The following is an 18,661-nucleotide window of genomic DNA, read 5'->3' as shown; positions in this document are numbered from 1 at the left end:
ACTCTTTTTAGTTATATAAGAAGCTTCAAACAGCTCAAAATCTTTGGATATAGCAACAATCTCATTAATATCCATATCATCCTCTGGTAGGTTGGTGTCTGCAGGAAATGAATGGCCTATGTAATTAATTGCCGAAGGTTAGATCCATTTGCAGGACCAGCTCTGGACTGATGTTCTAGTCACTAGTGCATACTAATTTCTGTTACCATGAACCAGAGAGAGTAAAGCAATCTTATTTGGAGGTTGGACTATGAGGTCTAATTTTTTGGAGAGTTAGGGATTTTGAAGGTCAGTCTCAGATGGTGTTGAGATATTTGCTGCAGCTACCTACGGGATTTTTTAGCATGATTTTACAAGGCCGAGATCTTCAGCCTCCTACCCTTTTTTGTCTCATTTCCCATGACTCATTCCTCTCCGCCATGCATCTCTCCTAAACTCCTGCCATGGCCTTTCATGTCTCTTTTACTGCTGCATGCCTTTGCATGTGCTGTTTGCTTTGCCATAATGCCTTTTACCTCTTTAACAGCATGATGAGTTTTCACTCATTTTTCAAAACCTAGCTTTCTCCTCCTGAACTGATACCAAGAACATATGTATTTCCTCCACCCCAATTACCTGTTCCTGCGATCATATTCCCTTGGTATTTATATGCATACCTTCTATTAGCACAGGGCACTCTGAGTTACACTTATTTGTTTGTATATGAATCTTCACAACTACTTTGGAAGGTCCTGGTGGATATAGGTCATGTAGTAGTTTTCCCCCTTGTTAATGCTTATATGAGATCCCTACTATATGTTTATTGAATGAATGAACTTTATATACATTAAGCTTTCTTATTAACTGTAATTTTCATGAATGCATTGCAAAATCGATCTTAATTCATAGTCATTCTGCATTCACTGAAAATTGGAGGCTTTTTACAAATTAAGTATTGCTGATTGAGATAGAAGGCTTTAAGAGTTGGTATATGGGCTTCCCTGGTGCGCAGTGGTTGAGAGTCCGCCTGCCGATGCAGGGGACACGGGTTCGTGCCCCGGTCCGGGAGGATCCCACATGCCGCGGAGCAGCTAGGCCCATGAGCCATGGCCGCTGAGCCTGCGCATCCGGAGCCTGTGCTCCACAACGGGAGAGGCCACAACAGTGAGAGGCCCGCGTACTGCAAAAAAAAAAAAAGAGTTGGTATATGATATTTGAATACCAGTGTAAATTTCAGTACTTGTTTAGATATTCTGCATTGCCTTTATTTATTCAGGTCCCTGATGTTTACATTATCAGACATCTTTCTTTAGACAATATGAGATGCCTGAATATATCTACCTACTAATTTTCCTCTTAGCTATCAAAGAGCAATGTAAGAAGTTTTGATTCAATAAGAGGGAAAGGCTTAATTATTTGTTGAGATGTTTTTGTTAACCTTCTAATACCTTTTCTCTGCTAAGTGTTACCTTTTGGAGAGCCTTCCCTATCTCCCCTATGTAACTAGATATGCACCAACAATAAAAGTAAGAAACTTAAAAAAAAAAAAAAAGAGGGAAAGGAATCTATGAGCCTAAAATTTCTTCATTTTGAGTAGGATTATTACTCTAACAATACACCATAAATTAATGTGAGTAAGGGAATTTAAACTTTATTGTCTGAATCATTTCTAAATTGAATGATATTTATAAATTGTTTTTAAGAATGATTTGAGCTAAATGTTACTATTTTTTAATTTTTAACTTTAAAAAATTTATTTTATTGAAGTATAATTGATTTACAATGTTGTGTTAAATGTTACTATTGAAATAAAAGCTTTAAAATACTTATAGAAAGTTATAATGTCCATTATTGAGAACTTATTACATACCAGATAAATTACTATGTGATTTATCTCTATGTATATATAAATCTGTATCTGTCTATGTGTTTGTCAATCTGTTAATCAATAATTGGGCACCTAGTGTATACCAGATACTGTACTAGGCACTAAATTATTTTTTAATTCTTTTAACAATGCTTCAGTTTGAGATTATTATTCCCATTTTATAGATAAGACAGAGTGATTAATTAAAAAAAATTTTCTCAACTAGTTAATGGTTTAGCTGGGAATTAAACTCAGGTGTTCTGGGGTCCATAAATTATCTATTAATAATTTCTACTATTTCTACTACTACTTTTTTTGGGGGTTTGCAACAAGTCGTCTGGTTGCTTTGCATTATTTGTATTTTTTTCTATTTTGTGTTTTGGTGCTGGATCTTTCTTGAGTATTGTTTTTGTCACATAAACTTCTAATGGAAATGCTTTGATATGTGGCAGAGCTATTTTTCCAACATTGAATTTTGGGACATATGGTTATAATTTCTTTACCATTGCAGTTTTACATAGTCTTAAGCCACAGTATCATTCAGTGTGAATTCATTACTAAATTTTACAATTTTTAAAATCAAGGGGAAGGTTATTCGTAAGGTTTGTAGATAATGTGCATTTAAAAATTTTAGCTATACTGAGATTATGTGTTTTTAAAGTTTAAAATAATTTACACTTTTTAACTATAAAGTCACTTACAATTATTCCATATCTTTTAAACAGATACCAAGTACTTGCTTTTGCAACGGATGCAGATAAAAGACAAGAGACTGAACAGCAAAAACTTGGTTCTGGAAAAAGACTAGTTGTAAGGCCTTTTAAAAATATATGAAAATTTTAGTAATGTTATATCTAATTATAGATGTTCATTTAGAATAAGAATTTCTGGGAATAAAAATTTAAAAAACATATATTTTAGCTATTTCTCTTTTCTGTGTTAAAGTTATGTCAATGATCAAAGAATTTAGTTGGCTATTATTGAGCAATGGAGATACATGCCTAGTCATAGTCATTATATAGCAGATTATAGAGTTGTACCACTAGAATGATAGATATCCAGATGTGGTCACTTTTAACTGAAGTGATTATAAACTAACAAAATAAAAATAGAAAAATTAAAAATTCCTTTAATAGGCAAAAAAGTTGCTACTAATAGGCATGTGATGAAATATATAAGTAAAAGATGAAAAAATGTTCACAGTCTACAAAGATAAAGTTAGCTCAAAGACAAACGTGGATGTTTGATAACTTGAAAAAGTAGTTTGAAGAAAAATTGTTTGAATTTTATTGTTTCTGGTCTTTAATCCACTCTGAGTATATTTTTTCTATAAGGTGTGGCAAAATGTTCTAATCTCATTCTTTCACATGTAGATGCTCAGTTTTCCCAGCACCACTTACTGAAGAGGCTGTCTTTTCTCCATGGTATATTCTTGCCTCTTTTGTCGTAGATTAATTGACCATAGGTGTGTGGGTTTATATCTGGGCTCTCTATTCTGTTCCATTGATCTATGTGTCTGTTTTTGTGCCAGTACCATGCTGTTTTGATTACAACAGCTTTGTAGTGTAGTCTGAACTCAGGGACTTACTTCCAGCTTTGTTCTTTTTCTCAGGAATTCTTTGGCAATTCAGAGTCTTTTGTAGTTCCATATAAATTTTAGGATTATTTGTTCTAGTTCTGTGAAATATATCATGGGCATTTTAATAGGGATTACATTAAATCTGTAGATTGCTTTGGGTAGTATGGACATTTTAACAATATTAATTCTTCTAATCCAAGAACATAGGATATCTTTCTATTTCTTTGTATCATTTTCAAATTCCTTCATCGATGTTTTATAGTTTTTAGAGCATAGGTCTTTAACCTCCTTGGTTAAGTTTATTCCTAGGTATTTTATTCTTCTTGATGCGATTTTAAGCAAGATTGTTTTCTTGCTTTCTCTTTCTGATAGTTCATTATTTATAGGAAAACAACAGACTGTCTATATTGATCTTGTATTCTGCAACTTTCTGAATTCATTTATTAGTTCCAATAGTTTTTTGGTGGAGACTTTAGGGTTTTCTATATATAAAATACCATGTCATCTGCAAAGAGTGATAGTTTTACTTCTTCCCTTTCAATTTGGATATGTTTTATCTCTTTTTCTTGTTGGATTGCTGTGGCTAGGGCTTCCAATACTATGTTAAACAAGTGTGAGAGTGGGCATCCTTGTTTTGTTCCTGATTTTAGCGGAAATGCTTTTGGGTTTTCATCATTGAGTATGATGTTAGCTATGGGTTTGTCATAAATGGCCTTTATTATGTTGAGATATGCTCTCTCTATACCATCTTTGATGAGAGTTTTTATCATGAGTAGATGTGGAATTTTGTTAAATGCCTTTTCTGTGTCTATTGAGAGGATCATGTGATTTTTATCTTTCCTTTTGTTAATGTGGTGTATCACATTGATTGATTTGCAAATATTGAACCATCCTTGCATCCCTGGAATAAATCCAACTTGATCATGGTGTATGATTCTATTTATATGTTGTAGGATTCAGTTTGCTAATATTTCACTGAGGATTTTTGCATCTATATTCATCAAAAGTATTAACCTGTAATTTTCCTTTTGTGTAGTGTTTTTGTCTGGTTTTGGTATCAAGGTAAAGGTGGCCTCATAGTATGGATTTGGGAGTTTACTGTCCTCTTTAATTTCTTGGAAAAGTTTGAGAAAGATAGGTAAAATTCTTCTTTATATTTTTGGTAGAATTCCCCTGTGAACCTGTCTGGTCTTGGACTTTTGTTTGCTGGAAATTTTTTTTAAATTGCAAATTCAATTTCACTGCTAGCGATCCATTTATGCAGATTGTCTATTTCTTCCTGATTCAATCTTGTCAGGTTGTATGTTTCTAGAAATTTGTCCATTTCTTCTAGGTTGTCCAATTTGTTGACATATAGCTGTAGTATTCTCTTATGATTTTTTGTATCTTGTGGTATTGGTTGTTATTTCTCCTCTTTCATTTCTTATTTTGTTTATTTGGGTCCTCTCTTTTCTTCTTGGTGAGCCTGGCTAAAGGTTTATCAATTTTGTTTATCTTTTCAAAAAAGTAGCTCTTGCTTTCATTGATCTTCTCTCTTATATTTTTTGTCTCTATTTTATTTATTTCCTCTCTGATCTTTATTGTTTCCTTCCTTATGCTGACTCTGGGCTTTGTTTGTTCTTCTTTTTCTAATTGCTTTAGATGGTAGGTTAGGTTGTATATTTGAGATTTATCTTGTTTCTTGAGGTGGGCCTGTGTCTATAAACTTCCCTCTCAGAATGGCTTTTGCTGCATTGCATAGATTTTGGAAAGTTGTGTTTCCATTTTCATTTGTTTTGAGGTGTTTTCTGATTTCCTCTTTGATTTCCTCATTGACCAATTGGTTTTTTAGTAGTATGTTGTTTAACTTCCACATGTTTGTGCTTTTCCCATTTTTCTTTCGGTAATTGATTTCTAGTTTCATACTATTGTGTTTGGAAAAAATGCTTGGTATAATTTCTATCCTCTTAAATTTGCTGATACTTGTTTTGTGGCCCAGCATGTGATCTGTTCTGGAGACTGTTCCATGTACACTTGAAAAGAATGTGTATTCTGCTGGTTTTGGATGGAATGCCCTGTAGGTATTTATTAAGTCCAACTGGTTTATTGTGTCATTTAAGACCACTGTTGTGTTACTGATTTTCTGTCTTGATGATCTGTCCATTGATGTAAGTGGGGTTTTAAAGTCTTCTACTATTATTGTATTCTTGTCAATTTTCCCCTTTATGTCTGTTACTATTTGCTTTATATATTTAGGTGCTCCTGTACTGGGTGCATATATGTTAATGATTGTAATATCCTCTTCTTGTATTGATCCTTTTATAATGATATAGTGATATTATTATATGATATCATGTATTATATTATTATGATATTATAATGATATAATGCACTTCTTTGTCTTTTGTTATAGGCTTTGTTTTAAAGTCCATTTTGTCTGATATGAATGTTGCTATCCTTGCTGTCTTGTCGTTTCTGTTTGCATGAATGAAATATCTTTCTCCATCTCCTCACTTTTAGTCTGTGTGTGTCTTTGGCTCTGAAGTGAGTCTCTTGTAAGCAGCATACAGATGGGTCTTGTTTTTTTAATCCAATCAGACACCCTATGTCTTAAAAAATATTTTTTATTGAGGTATAGTTGATTTACACCCTATGTCTTTTGATTGGAGCATTTAGTCCACTGATCTTTAAAAAAATATTGATAGGTATGTACTTATTGCCATTTTATTACTTGTTTTCCAGTTGTTTTTGTAGCTCTTCTCTGTTCATTTCTTCTTCTTTTTGTTTCTTCTCCGTGGTTTGATGATTTTCTTTAGTGGTATGCTTGTGTTCCTTTCTCTCTAATTTTTGTGTATCTGTTGTAGGTTTTTGATTTGTGGTTACCATGGGTTTCATATATGTTGACCTACAACTGTATCTACTTATTTTAAACTGGTGGTCATTTAAGTTCAAACACATTCTAAAGATCTACATTTTTTACTCCCCTCCCCCCACATTTCGTGTTTTTGATGTTATATTTTACACCTTCATGTTTATCCCTTAACTGTTTATTATAGTTATAGTTGCTTTTATAATTTTTTTGTCTTTTAATCTTCATAGTAGCTTATTTAAGTGGTTGATCCTCAGTCCTTACTATATATTTGTCTTTCTTAGTGGGATTTTCCCTTTCCTATAGATTTTTACTTCTTTCCCACTTAGAGAAGATGTTTTAGCATTTCTTTTAGGGTAGATCTAGTATTGATTGATGAATGCTTTTAATTTTTGCTTGTCTGAGAAGCTCTTTATCTCTCTTTCAATTATAACTGATAATCTTGCTTGGTGGAGTATCCTAGGTTGCAGGTTTTCCCCCTTTCAGCACTTGGAGTATATCATGCCACTTCCTTCTGGCCTGCAAAGTTTCTGCAGAAAAATCAGCTAGTAGTCTTATGGGGGTTCCCTTGTGTATAACTCTTTGGTTTTCTCTTGCTGCCCCTAGAACTCTGTCTTTATCTTTAATTTTTGCCAGTTTAATTATGATATGTCTTGCTGTGGATCTGTTTGGATTCATCTTCTTTGGGACCCTCTGTGTTTCCTGTATCTGTATATCCATTTCCTTCTTTATGTTTGGGAAGTTTTCAACCATAATTTCATCCAATACATTTTCAACCCCTTTCTCTTTCTGTCTTCTCATTCTGGGGCTCCTGCGAATGTTGGTACATTTGATGTTATCTCTTAAACTGTTCTCATTTTTAAAATTTGTTTTTATTTTTGCAGTTTCTTGTTAAAATTCTCACTTTGTTCATCTTTTCTTTTCCCTAATTCAATTAGTAGTCTTATTACTAATGCTTTGAATTCTTTATCTGGTGAATTGTTTATTTTTAATTTTTTTTGTGGTACGCGGGCCTCTCACTGTTGTGGCCTCTCCCGTTGCGGAGCACAGGCTCCGGATGCGCAGGCTCAGCGGCCATGGCTCACGGGCCTAGCCACTCCACGGCACGTGGGATCTTCCCGGACCGGGGCGTGAACCCATGTCCCCTGCATCGGCAGGCGGACTCTCAACCACTGCACCACCAGGGAAGCCCCATTTTTCTGTTTTCTTAGGTGTTTTCTCTTGCTCTTTCTATTGAGACCAATTCCTCTGTCTTCTCATTTTGCTTAACTTTCTCTCTTTCTATGAAATTAGGTGAAACAGTTATCTAATTCAGTGTCCTTATGTGGGAGCATCCTTGTATAGTTTGTATGTGCCCAGTGGTTTTGATGGGAGAGCTGGATTTGATGTGAACATAAGTCACATCTTTCCTCAGGGTGTGCTGGCAGCTATCACCTTGGTAGGAAGTGGGCTGGAGAAGGAAGGGCTAAGGACAGAGCCAGGTATGAGCCAAGGATTCCCCCCTCTTCAGTGGCCATCACTACCCTATCAAAGGTGGGGTCAGGTCCCAAGTTGCTGGAGCAGAAGCCCTGAGGGTGGAGTCTTTCTGGCTCTGTTCCCTTTAAGTGTGAGCCCTCCCCATTTTCAGCACTGGCACCGTTGTCGCAGAGGGGAGCAGTGCTGGAGTAGGAGTGCCTGTGCAGGCTCTTGGTATTTGAATGGGTATAGGCTGTGGTGGTCCAGCCATAGACAGAGGTTAGGCTTCTTCTGATGTGCTGCCTGTGCTGCCCCCTCCCTGGTTAGACAGTGCTTTTGGTCTTAGCTGCCTCTGTGTTTCACTGCTGAGCTCTTTCCTCAGTCATGGCAGCCTTCACTACAGTGTGGAGCTGCAATGTGAAGTAAGCAGGGCTGGAGCATTCAGTCTGCTCAGGCTGGGGCACTCACGAGGCGGTTGCAGGAAACCAGTCAGCCACCCATGAAGTTCCGATCTGCACGTTCCGCCCTGTTTTGGGAGTGAACAAGCATATGTGCACTCCTTCCGAGCTGGATCTGGGATTCCCCCAGCCTTCCTATTAGTCCCACCTGCCCTCCAACCAGCCAAGGGGGTTTGTCTTCTCTGTGCAGGACCCCAAAGCTAGGGTGCCCAACATGTAGTTCAAATTGCTCACTTCCCAGGGAGGATCTCTGCCTGTGAAGTCTCACTTTTCCTCTGAGCCCCGTCCCTCACACAGGTCCTGACCTGATCGCTTCTCTTCCCTTTCTACCTGATTATATGTGGATCTCTCTTCCAGCCTTGGTTGTACAGGAGTCTTTCTGCCAGTTTCCAGTTAATTTTTGGTGAAAATTGTTCTACATTTGGACGTATTTTTGCTGTGTTTGATGCCGGAGGTGAGTTCTACATCCTGTGACCCTGCCATCTTGATTTCCTTCTCCAAGAGCAGAGGTCTCCTCTGTCTTCTAGCTTGCATTGTTCCCATGAGAAATCTTTCATCTTATCTTTGTCCCTTTGTATATAATGTCTTTTTTCTCTGGATGTTTTTCAGATTTTCTCTTATCACTTGTTTTGAGCAATTAGATTATGATGTGTTTTGTGTAGTTTTCCTTTCTTTCATTCCTTTTTCGATGCTTAAGATTTGCTGAACTTCGTGTATCAGTGAATTTATAATTTTTATGAAATTTAGAAAATTTTTAGCTATTAATTCTTCATATATATTTTTCTGTTCTCCATCTTTTCTCCTCTCCTCTCAATTACACATACATTTAGGGTGCTTGAAGTTACCCTACAGGTCACAGATTTTCTTTTTCTTTTCAAAAATTCTTTTTTCTATATCATTTTGGATAATTTCTACTGCTATGTTTTCAAGGTCACTAATATTCTTTCTACAGTGTCTAATCTGGTATTAATTCCCATCTGGTAGAGCTTCTATCTCTACAAGTTCACTTCGGGTGATTTAAAAAATATCTTCCATGTATCTACTTAACTTTTTAAAGATAAAGAATATAGTTATAATAATTGTTTTAATGTCCTTGTTTTCTAATTCTAACATCTATATCTTTTTTTTTTTTTATGTCTGATCTTATTTATTTGTTACTCTTAGAACATCTCATTTTTGACTGGACTCAGACTTAGAAGTAGAAGCTCTCAGAGAGGACAGCCTCCAACTCTTGGCAATCTGTTCCTGGCGTTTTTCTTTGGCCTCCTTCATCCTCCTGGCCCAAAGTTTAGCATATTCTGCAGCCTCTTCCTTATTTTTCATAGTACACTGTTTCTTCAGAGCAATACACCGATGTTTGTCTTGCAGAACACGTGGAGTAACAAGATGCTGAATCTTGGGTGCTTTGGTCCTAGGTTTCTTACCTTCTTTGTTTAGGGGCTTTCTCACAACATATTGGTGGACATCATCTTCTTTAGAGAGATTGAAAAGTTTGCGGATTCTGCTAGCTCTTTGGAGCCCCAGGCGATGAGGTACAGTAGTATCAGTGAGTCCAGGAATATCCTTCTCCCCTTTTTTATCGATGACCAAATTGAGAACTCTCAGATTGGCATCTACAATGCAACCCCGTGCAGATTTGCCCTTTCTTTCTCCAGTCCTCCTTGGTCTGTAACAAGAATGCCCCTTACTCAGTAGCAGGTGGACTTGGCCATGGGTCAAGACACCCTGTTTCATGGGGAAACCCTGTTTGTCGTTTCCACCACTGATTCGGACCACGTAACCCTTCCATTCTTCTCCCAGAGCGTCAGCAGCAACTTCCGTGGCCATACGCTTCTCATAAATGGTAAGAAGTTTTCGTTCATCATCCACTTCAATGAGTTTCTGGCAGCCAGTGGCTGGGAAAGAGATGTTCAGCTTCATTCTGAAGTGGCCGACTGCCTCTGAGGCGCCACAAAAAAGAGTCTGTATCAATTTTGAGTGAATTTCAGTTTATTTATTTATCTCCACATCATGGATCACATTTTCCTTTTTCTTTACATGCTTGGTAATTTTTTATTAGATGCCAGGATATAGTCAATTTTACTTTGTTGGGTGCAAGATATTTTTGTGTTTCTATAAATCTTCTTGAGCTTAGGCCTGGGAGACAGTTAAGTTAGTTGGAAACAGTTTGATCTTTTTGGCTCTTGCTTTTAAGTCTTGTTAGGTGGGACCAGAGCAGTGCTCATTCTGGGGCTACTTATTCCCTACTCCTGAGGTAATACCCTTTGAGTGCTCTATCCACCTCCCTTTGAATTATGAGGTGTTCCAGTCTGGCTGGCGGGCACTGGCAGTATTCCAGGCCCTTTGTGAATGCTGGGCACTGTTACCGCTAATCCTTTTGGGTGGTTCTTTCCCTGGCTTTGAGTAGTTTTCTACATGAATGTGCTGATAAGTACTCAGCTGAATACTTGAGAGGATTCTTTACAGATCTCAGAGCTCTGTCCCTGTGCTGCTCTCTTTCTTTGTCATGCTGTCTTATGCACTCTAGCTGCCTTGGTTTTTCTGAACTCTTATCATCCATCTCCTCAACTCAGGGAGTCTGTTGGGCTTTGCCTGGGTTGTTTCTCCCTGTGCCATGGCCTGAAAACTCTCTCATGGCAGGAGCAATTTTACCACTCACCTCATTTATTTTCTGTTTTTAAGCGGATTGCTGTCCTTTGTTTTCTGATATCCAGTGCCTTGCAAATGGTTGTTTCATACATTTTGTCTGTGTTGTGGTTGTTTCAGATGGATGGTAGATTTTTTTCCTATTACTCTATGACGGCTGGAAATGGAAGAAATTTTAAATGATTGTTCTTAGTAAACTTCTGTGCATTTTGAGACTCATTAATTTAGGATGTGGTATATTTCCCTAAGGAGAGGTTACAAAGAGTGGCACTCAGTACCTAGTGAACTGAAAGTATTTAGTGGCAGGATCTTGGCCTGTTGCCTCAGAAACTTTGTCTATCCACTCTGAATGAATTGTCATCTCTCAGAGTCAGGGACACATCAGCCTGAGTTACAAGCACTGAAAAGTAATGCTAGAATGCTAGCCTATTATATTGTAATGAGAAATGTTAACTGTCTTAGGACTGATGTTCATGTCTTGTGTCCAGTAGAATCTTTTCATATAGGTAAACTACACTTGAACTAAGTGGCAATTGAATGATTTCTTGGTGTTGAATCTGAATTTAGATGAAGATAATCTGATGCATCTACCTATATTCACTATGCTGTCTCCCTATTCCAGATTGTTCTTATATACACACTGATTATATTTGCCTCTCTGGCTAGCCCCATTTGGATTTCATACCTTCTTCAGATATTTTAATCCTAAAGTAGACAGATTAATACCTAAATCATTTCTGGATGGCATGAAATTTATATATATATATATATTTAAAAATTTTATTTTTTGGCTGCTTTGGGTCTTCATTGCTGCATGTGGGCTTTCTCTAGTTGTGGCAAGTGGGGGCTACTCTTTGTTGTGGTGCGCGGGCTTCTCATTGCAGTGGCTTCTCTTGTTGTGCAGCATGGGCTCTAGGTGCGCAGGCTTCAGTAGTTGCAGCATGAGGGCTCAGTAGTTGCGGCACGTGGGCCCTAGAGCACGCGGGCTTCAGTAGTTGCAGCACACAGGCTCAGTAGTTGTGGTGTGTGGGCTTAGTTGCTCTGCAGCATGTGGGATCTTCCCGGACCATGGATCAAAACTGTGCCCCATGCATTGGCAGGCGGATTCTTAACCACTGCGCCACCAGGGAAGTCCATCTATCTATCTATCTATCTATCTATCTATCTACCTATCTTTAATGTGACTTTTCATATCTCTTCTTTGAACTTTTATTTGTTGATTCTTGCCTCAAAGCCTAACTTTGAGGGCAATCTTACTTCCTCTTTATCCACGTACTTTTGTGCATTCCATCTCACATTGCATTTCCCTGATGATTAGTGGTGGTGAGCATTTTTTAATATACCTGTTGGCCATTTGTATGTCTTATTTTGAGAAATGTCTATTTAGGTCTTTTGCCCATTTTAAAATCAGATATTTGTTTTCTTGCTATTGAGCTGTCTGAGTTTCTTATATATTTTTGTATATTAACTCCTTACTGGCTATATGGATATATTTTTTTCCATTTCATAGATTGTCTCTTCACACAATTGATTGTTTCCTTTGCTGTGCAGAGCTTTAAAAATATTTTTTTATTGAATAAAAGACTTTAAATTCTATAATGCTTTACAATTTTCAAAAGTTTCACACACATGATTTCATATAATCCCATAATGACCTTTTTTTTTTTTTCCCTGCAGAAGCTTTTTAGTTTGATGAAATCCCTTTTGTCTATTTTAATATTGTTGCCTGTGCTTTTGAGGTCATATCCAAAAAAATCATCGAGCTTTTCCCTATGTTTTCTTCCAATAATTTTGCAGTTTCAGTTCTTATGTTTAAGTCTTTAGTCCATTTTGAATTGATTTTTGCGTATGGTATGAGATAGGGGTTCATTTTCATTTCTCTGCATGTGGATATCAAGTTTTCCCAACACCATTTTTTGAAGAGACTGTACCATCTTGCATTGTATGTTCTTGGTACCTTTGTCAAAGATGAGTTGACTGTAAATGCAGAGTTTTATTTCTTGGCTCCCTATTCTGTTCCACTGGTCTAGATGTTTGTTTTTTATGCCAGTTCCATGCTGTCGTTTTGTAGTATATTTTGAAATCAGGTAGTATGATGCTTCCAGCTTTGTTCTTTTTGCTCAAGATTGCTTTGGCTATTTGGAGTCTTGCGGGTTCATATGAATTTACATTTTTTTTCTATTTCTGTGAAAAATGTCATTGGAATTTTGATAGGGATTTGAATCTGTAGATCACCTTGGGTAGTAGGGACATTTTAATAATATTAATTCTTCTAATCCATGAACATGGAATATCTTTCCATTTATTTGTGCTCTTCAATTTCTTTCACCAATGTTTTATAGTTTTTGATGCACAGATCTTCACCTCCTTGATTAAACTTATATGAGTGTTTTTGAACCACTGAATAGCTAATATCATTTGGTAAAAGATGGGGCAAAAACTATTAGAGTCTACAAAATATCAGAAATAAGGTCATAGGAAAAAAAAAGTGAATGAAGGTTAGCCAATCTTTTTTTTAATTTTTAAAAAAATTTATTTATTTTGTTTATTTATTTTTGGCTCTGTTGTGTCTTTGTTGCTGCATGCGGGCTTTTTGTAGTTGTGGTGAGTGGGGGCTACTCTTCGTTGAAGTGCGCAGGCTTCTCATTGTGGTGGCTTGTTTTGTTGAGGAGCACAGGCTCTAGGCACGTGGGCTTCAGTATTTGTGGTACACGGGTTCAGTAGTCGTGGCTCATGGGCTCTAGAGCGCAGGCTCAGTAGTTGTGGTGCACGGGCTTAGTTGCTCCATGGCATGTGGGATCTTCCTGGACCAGGACTTGAACCTGTGTCCTCTGCATTGGCAGGCAGATTCTTAACCACTGCGCCATCAAGGAAGCCCAAGGTTAGCCAATCTTTATGCCTGTGTTGTTGTAAAGCATTTCTTAATTGTATTGATATGACAGTGACTAAAATGTTCTGTTTTTAGCAACTAAATTGATCATAAGTTTTCCTTTGCAGGTGGATTGGACTCTAAATATTGGAGAGCAAGCCCTTGATATATGTATTGTCTCTTTCAATCAGTCAGCATCTTCTGTTTTTGTTCTTGGTGAGAGAAACTTTTTTTGCCTTAAGGATAATGGACAAATTCGATTTATGAAGAAACTTGATTGTAGCCCAAGTTGTTTTCTCCCATATTGCTCAGGTGTGTAGAAAGATTTTCTTGTATCTCTTCCATATGTCATGACTATATTTTATACACCAAAAAAAGCCCAAATCACTCACATATATTTTAAACATTTAGGAAAATAGTTTTATACAGCACATGTAATGGAAATTTTAACTTTTAAAGTTTGAATAGAAGTGTGATATAAAGCACACATTTGGTTTTGTCAGTTATTTTACTTCAAACAAAATGACTTGTAGAATTGGCCTCAGGTATGCATTAATGCTTTCCAAGATGTGGCTGTTCAAGATGCTTCTAAGAGAACATCAGACTCTTTTACAAGCAGAATGGAGCATAGTAATGCCTAATAGAATTATTTGTCTGTAGTGAATGTCTAGTAAATATTAGCTTAAATGTGTTAAATATTAATCAAGTTCATGCTTTCTAGATAAAATACAAAAATGTTGGCCACTATCTGGTTACAGTTTTTATAGTTATATATGTAGTTTTTATATACTTATAAAATGATTTTTTTCTTTTTGATATTGGTAGCTTGTAGTTGAAAAATAATGTTTTATTACTTAAAATCTTTATGCATTAAGTCAAGACATTAGAATTAATTTGTATCATAAATCCTCTAAAAGGGATATAATATACTGTTGGAAATGATTGTTTTCTTATTATCCTCTTTTTCTGTCTTCAACCCATAGTTTCTGAAGGAACAATAAATACTTTGATTGGAAACCATAATAACATGTTGCATGTTTATCAGGATGTGACATTGAAGTGGGCCACTCAACTTCCCCACATTCCTGTAGCAGTAAGAGTGGGCTGTTTACAGTAAGTGGTTTAATTTAACAGTTTTTTAAAAAGAGTATCTTAAGGAATTCACTAGAAGTTTTATGGCAAATGATTTTATTAAAAAATGACAAGTGACATTGAATGTCTGCAATGGAGATAATTTAAAATATAAATTTTATTGGTAAAGAAGGATATAAAAAGCCCTTAATTAGCACCTTTAATCATTTTTATCTAGAATCTCTAACAAGATATTCTTTATAAATTCAAGATTTCAAGAAAATAGTTTACCTGATAGATTATTTTCTTTAAAATAGAAAAGGATTTCTTCAAGCACTTAATGGATCCCATTTAGATATCACTTATTGTTGACCGTGAGAATGTTACACTTCAAAATTTGTTTCAGAACTTATTATGTCAAACAGTGCAGAATTGCTAATGATTATGTGTTCAGGACAGTTTAGATTTTAAATAGAGCCTTTTTGCATTTAAATGAAAGACAAAATTCATGTGTTAACATTAACTTTACAAAATTTATCAAAAATGAGAGAAATAGATATCTAACTGTAATTTTTCTAGTTTGTCAGTATATGAGGCAAGATCTTGACAAACTCTTTAGCATCTCAGATTATGTTTAGGAATTGAAAATCTCAATAAATGTATAGAAAAACAACTTTCTATAAAGCTTCATGTATCCCCAGATCTATTCAATTCTGCTTATTTAGATCATTTTATTGAACATTTAAAAACCGTATGTAGAATTCTTCAGTGATGCCTATAGCATCTGATCAATGTGGCTAATCTCTCCAATTTAAGAGGTTGAATGTGGAATATTATTGTTGAGGCTCAATGAAAGGCATTCATATTTGCATTAATGGTTAATCTGAAGCTTAGATGTTGGAAAAATGAAAACAATGAATATTTTAAAAAGAAATTGCTTTTCATATTTATGAGAAAATACTGTAATTACAATACTATAATTATAGTTGCTGGGCACTTAACACAAATTACAGTTACTTTGTATCTGAAGAAAAATTTTAAATTTTGAGTTAGCTTTTGCAAAGTCCACCAGATGGTCTTTTAAGTTCAACCAAACACTCAGACTCACCAGACATTTTATATCAGATTTACTTATAAGGATTTAGAACAGGAAAAATATCTTGCCAGCAGGGCAACGTCAAGTAATTCTCTTTTGGGAGAGTAATTCTTGCAGCGGTCCATATATCCATCCAAGAGCTGTTCTCTTTGGCCCCCCAAGTGACAGCTTAGGTGCAAGAAGACAGATTCACACTGGTGGGTATGCAGCCCATCATGGCTTAGAGTCTTCATGCCCCTCAGGAGCCAGTATCTTTAAATACTAAAAAGTCATTGTGGTTTTTGTATGTATGTGGGGCATGGGAGAGTGATAGATAGAAAGAACTTATTGAGATCATTTAGTTGAAATACTTATATTACAGATATATTATTTACAAGGGATATGTCTATTTTAAGAGTCACCATACTCATAGAGAAGCTCAGGGATATGGCTTGCCAGAAGACATTTATGGTTAACTTATAGTTTCTGGTCCAGATGCAACTTACAAGTCAAGGGACAAATAGTAACTGAAAGTACCTTGAATAAAAAGTCAAATTTCTATATAGTGTGCAGCAAGATGCTTATATTCAAAATTAGCCTGACACACCTAAATTTAGGTACTTGTAAGTGAAACTTCCTATTTCTCATAAAGATCATAATTATAAATAAGTGCAAATATTACCATTAATGATTTCCATGGTTAACATATAGCAATAATTTCTAATTATTCATTGGAAGATTTTTCTTATTTTTATGCACTTTAACATAAAAATATAGGATTAGACTGTTTGAAGGAATTTCATTGTAACTTTTAGTAGAATCAAAAAAATTTATTACTGACTTAACTATAGCATATTTGTATTTAGAAGTTAATATTTGAAGTTAGAGCACTGAAATAATGTCACTCCTGCTTTTTATTACCTTTAGGGTTAAACTTTTTTGGTAGAAGCTTCCTTGGCTGCATGTGTTTATTTGTAAAGGAAATTGCTGCTATTTTAATATGTTTCTTTTCAATGAATAAGAAATATTGGATTTGGATCAAGTTGGTGCAATTATACTTAATAGCAGCCTTTTCTTCAGAAACTACGATGCTTTATTTCCTCCCACTCCCTCCTAGTTGGCAGTCCTAGTCCTCCCTACCTTGTTTATTATAAACCAGTTTTAAATCTGTCTGGGTTTCCTTCTTTCTTTTCAGGGTAAACGGCATTCTTGATTAGAATTTTTTTAGTCTAATTATTTTAATTTTTGTGTGTTAGACTATAGGAATGTGAAATAAATATACAGTTTACAGAATCTGAAGATCCCGAATGTGATAATGTTCTTTAAATTCTTAGCTATTACTGTTTTCCTCTCATTGCACAAAGTAGCTATGGAAGCCTGGCGGAGTATCTTACCTCTGCTATAGTTAGTTTCCCAAACGGCAAATAAAGATCATTGTTTATCGGTAACGTTATTCTCTCTAGAGATATGAAATATACCTAAAAGTAGAAGTCTATTTGAATGGACATTCAAAGTGATGGGAGCCTTTCCAAACTTTAGCTGGCAGCCACAACCACTGTACTTTAAAATCTTGTTACAGCTCATTTTTTAGTATAAACAATTTGGCCTAGGACTACGGTGTTTTTCTTCCTAGGCTATATTCACTATAGTAACTTTTTATAACTGTCAGTATTTAATATTTTATTCTTTAGTCTTCATTGATATAGTATTCTTGACCAGAATGTTCTCCCCATTTCTTCTCTGGATTTTCAGATTTCTTCCATCTTCGAGTCCTAACAAGTCACATAAATAAGCCTTCCCTCTCTACCCTGATCTCCTTCTTTGAATTTCTATAATATTTATAGTATGTTGGTGACTGTTCTTTGCTTTTTCTAACTCCCCAATTTGATCATACACTGTTTTAATGTAAGTACCTGTTCTACTTTTGCATATCACATTGAATAATCAGTCAGAAAGCTGAACGTATGGTATATGCTCGGTAGATACATGAAAATCATTGTGGTTTGTGTGTGTCAGGGTGAGGGGTGGCTAGAAAGACCTCATAAGAGCCTTTAAAGTTTTTTTTAAATATGAAAAAATTGAGACTCATAGATAGAAGGATATTGTTTCTTTGAAGACATATTCATTAGGAGAGTTTTTAAATTTCAAAGTGACTTTTTCTTTCTTTTTAGTTTAACGTTTGCTGTTAATTTGTCTTTTTTTTTTTCCTTTGTGCTTTGTAGAAAGAGAATGTTGGCCTATATATACACTTTCTGCTATGTTATATTTTTAAGGGTTTCCTTTGTGGCTTAATACTCCCCATAATATTTGTAAATATTCTTGGAAGTAGGGTAGAGCATAAATTATGATTTTCAGAGCTTGTGCATTGTTATTGATATTCTCCTCTGTTAATCTGTTCATCAGCAGTGGAATGTTTGTCTTTCATTACTATATTTTTCTGTCAATTTTTTGTTGAATATCTAAGTATTTTTGATTTATATATTCTAGTTCTAATTATTTCAACTTATGTTTATGATAGTTATTTATTTTTTTGGTTAGTTTAAAAAATGTTGCCAGTGTAAAGTGACCTTTTCTTGTGCTTTCATTTAATGTTTTCTTGCTTCTTTGCTTTGTTTTGTTTGCTTTGAGTTCACTTTGTTATTAATTATTGGTATGCTATTGTCTATGCTTTTTTAACCTGTAACTTTATTTTGGGTGTATTTCTTATAAAAAGAATTTGATTGGATTTTTCAACCCATTTTGGAGACCCATTTAAAATTGTTACATTCGATGTATTTTGTCAATTTTCAGCTTCTTTGATATTCTCTACATTTT

General features: G+C 35.4%; 1 protein-coding gene and 1 pseudogene across 5 annotated transcripts in view; one reads left to right on the top strand and one right to left on the bottom strand.

Moving 5' to 3' along the window:
• The window catches only part of BBS9 (Bardet-Biedl syndrome 9), a 453,658-nt gene that overhangs the window by 102,920 nt on the left and 332,077 nt on the right, over nucleotides 1–18,661 (top strand). For all 5 annotated transcript variants that reach the window (XM_089917019.1, XM_089917020.1, XM_089917021.1 and 2 more), the window contains exons 8-10: nucleotides 2,572–2,656; nucleotides 13,830–14,013; nucleotides 14,685–14,814. In XM_089917019.1, coding sequence (XP_089773145.1) covers nucleotides 2,572–2,656; nucleotides 13,830–14,013; nucleotides 14,685–14,814 — 399 coding nt within the window. The remainder of the gene's footprint in view (nucleotides 1–2,571; nucleotides 2,657–13,829; nucleotides 14,014–14,684; nucleotides 14,815–18,661) is intronic.
• LOC149748391 (small ribosomal subunit protein eS6 pseudogene) lies at nucleotides 7,656–10,319 on the bottom strand (annotated as a pseudogene).

Source organism: Delphinapterus leucas, chromosome 9, assembly GCF_059928025.1.
Source record: "Delphinapterus leucas isolate spDelLeu-1000000601 "Yukka" chromosome 9, BTC_Dleu_Yukka2, whole genome shotgun sequence".
NCBI lineage: Eukaryota > Metazoa > Chordata > Mammalia > Artiodactyla > Monodontidae > Delphinapterus > Delphinapterus leucas.
The sequence above is the reverse complement of the archived record's forward strand: the minus strand, read 5'-3'. Positions and strand labels throughout refer to the sequence as shown.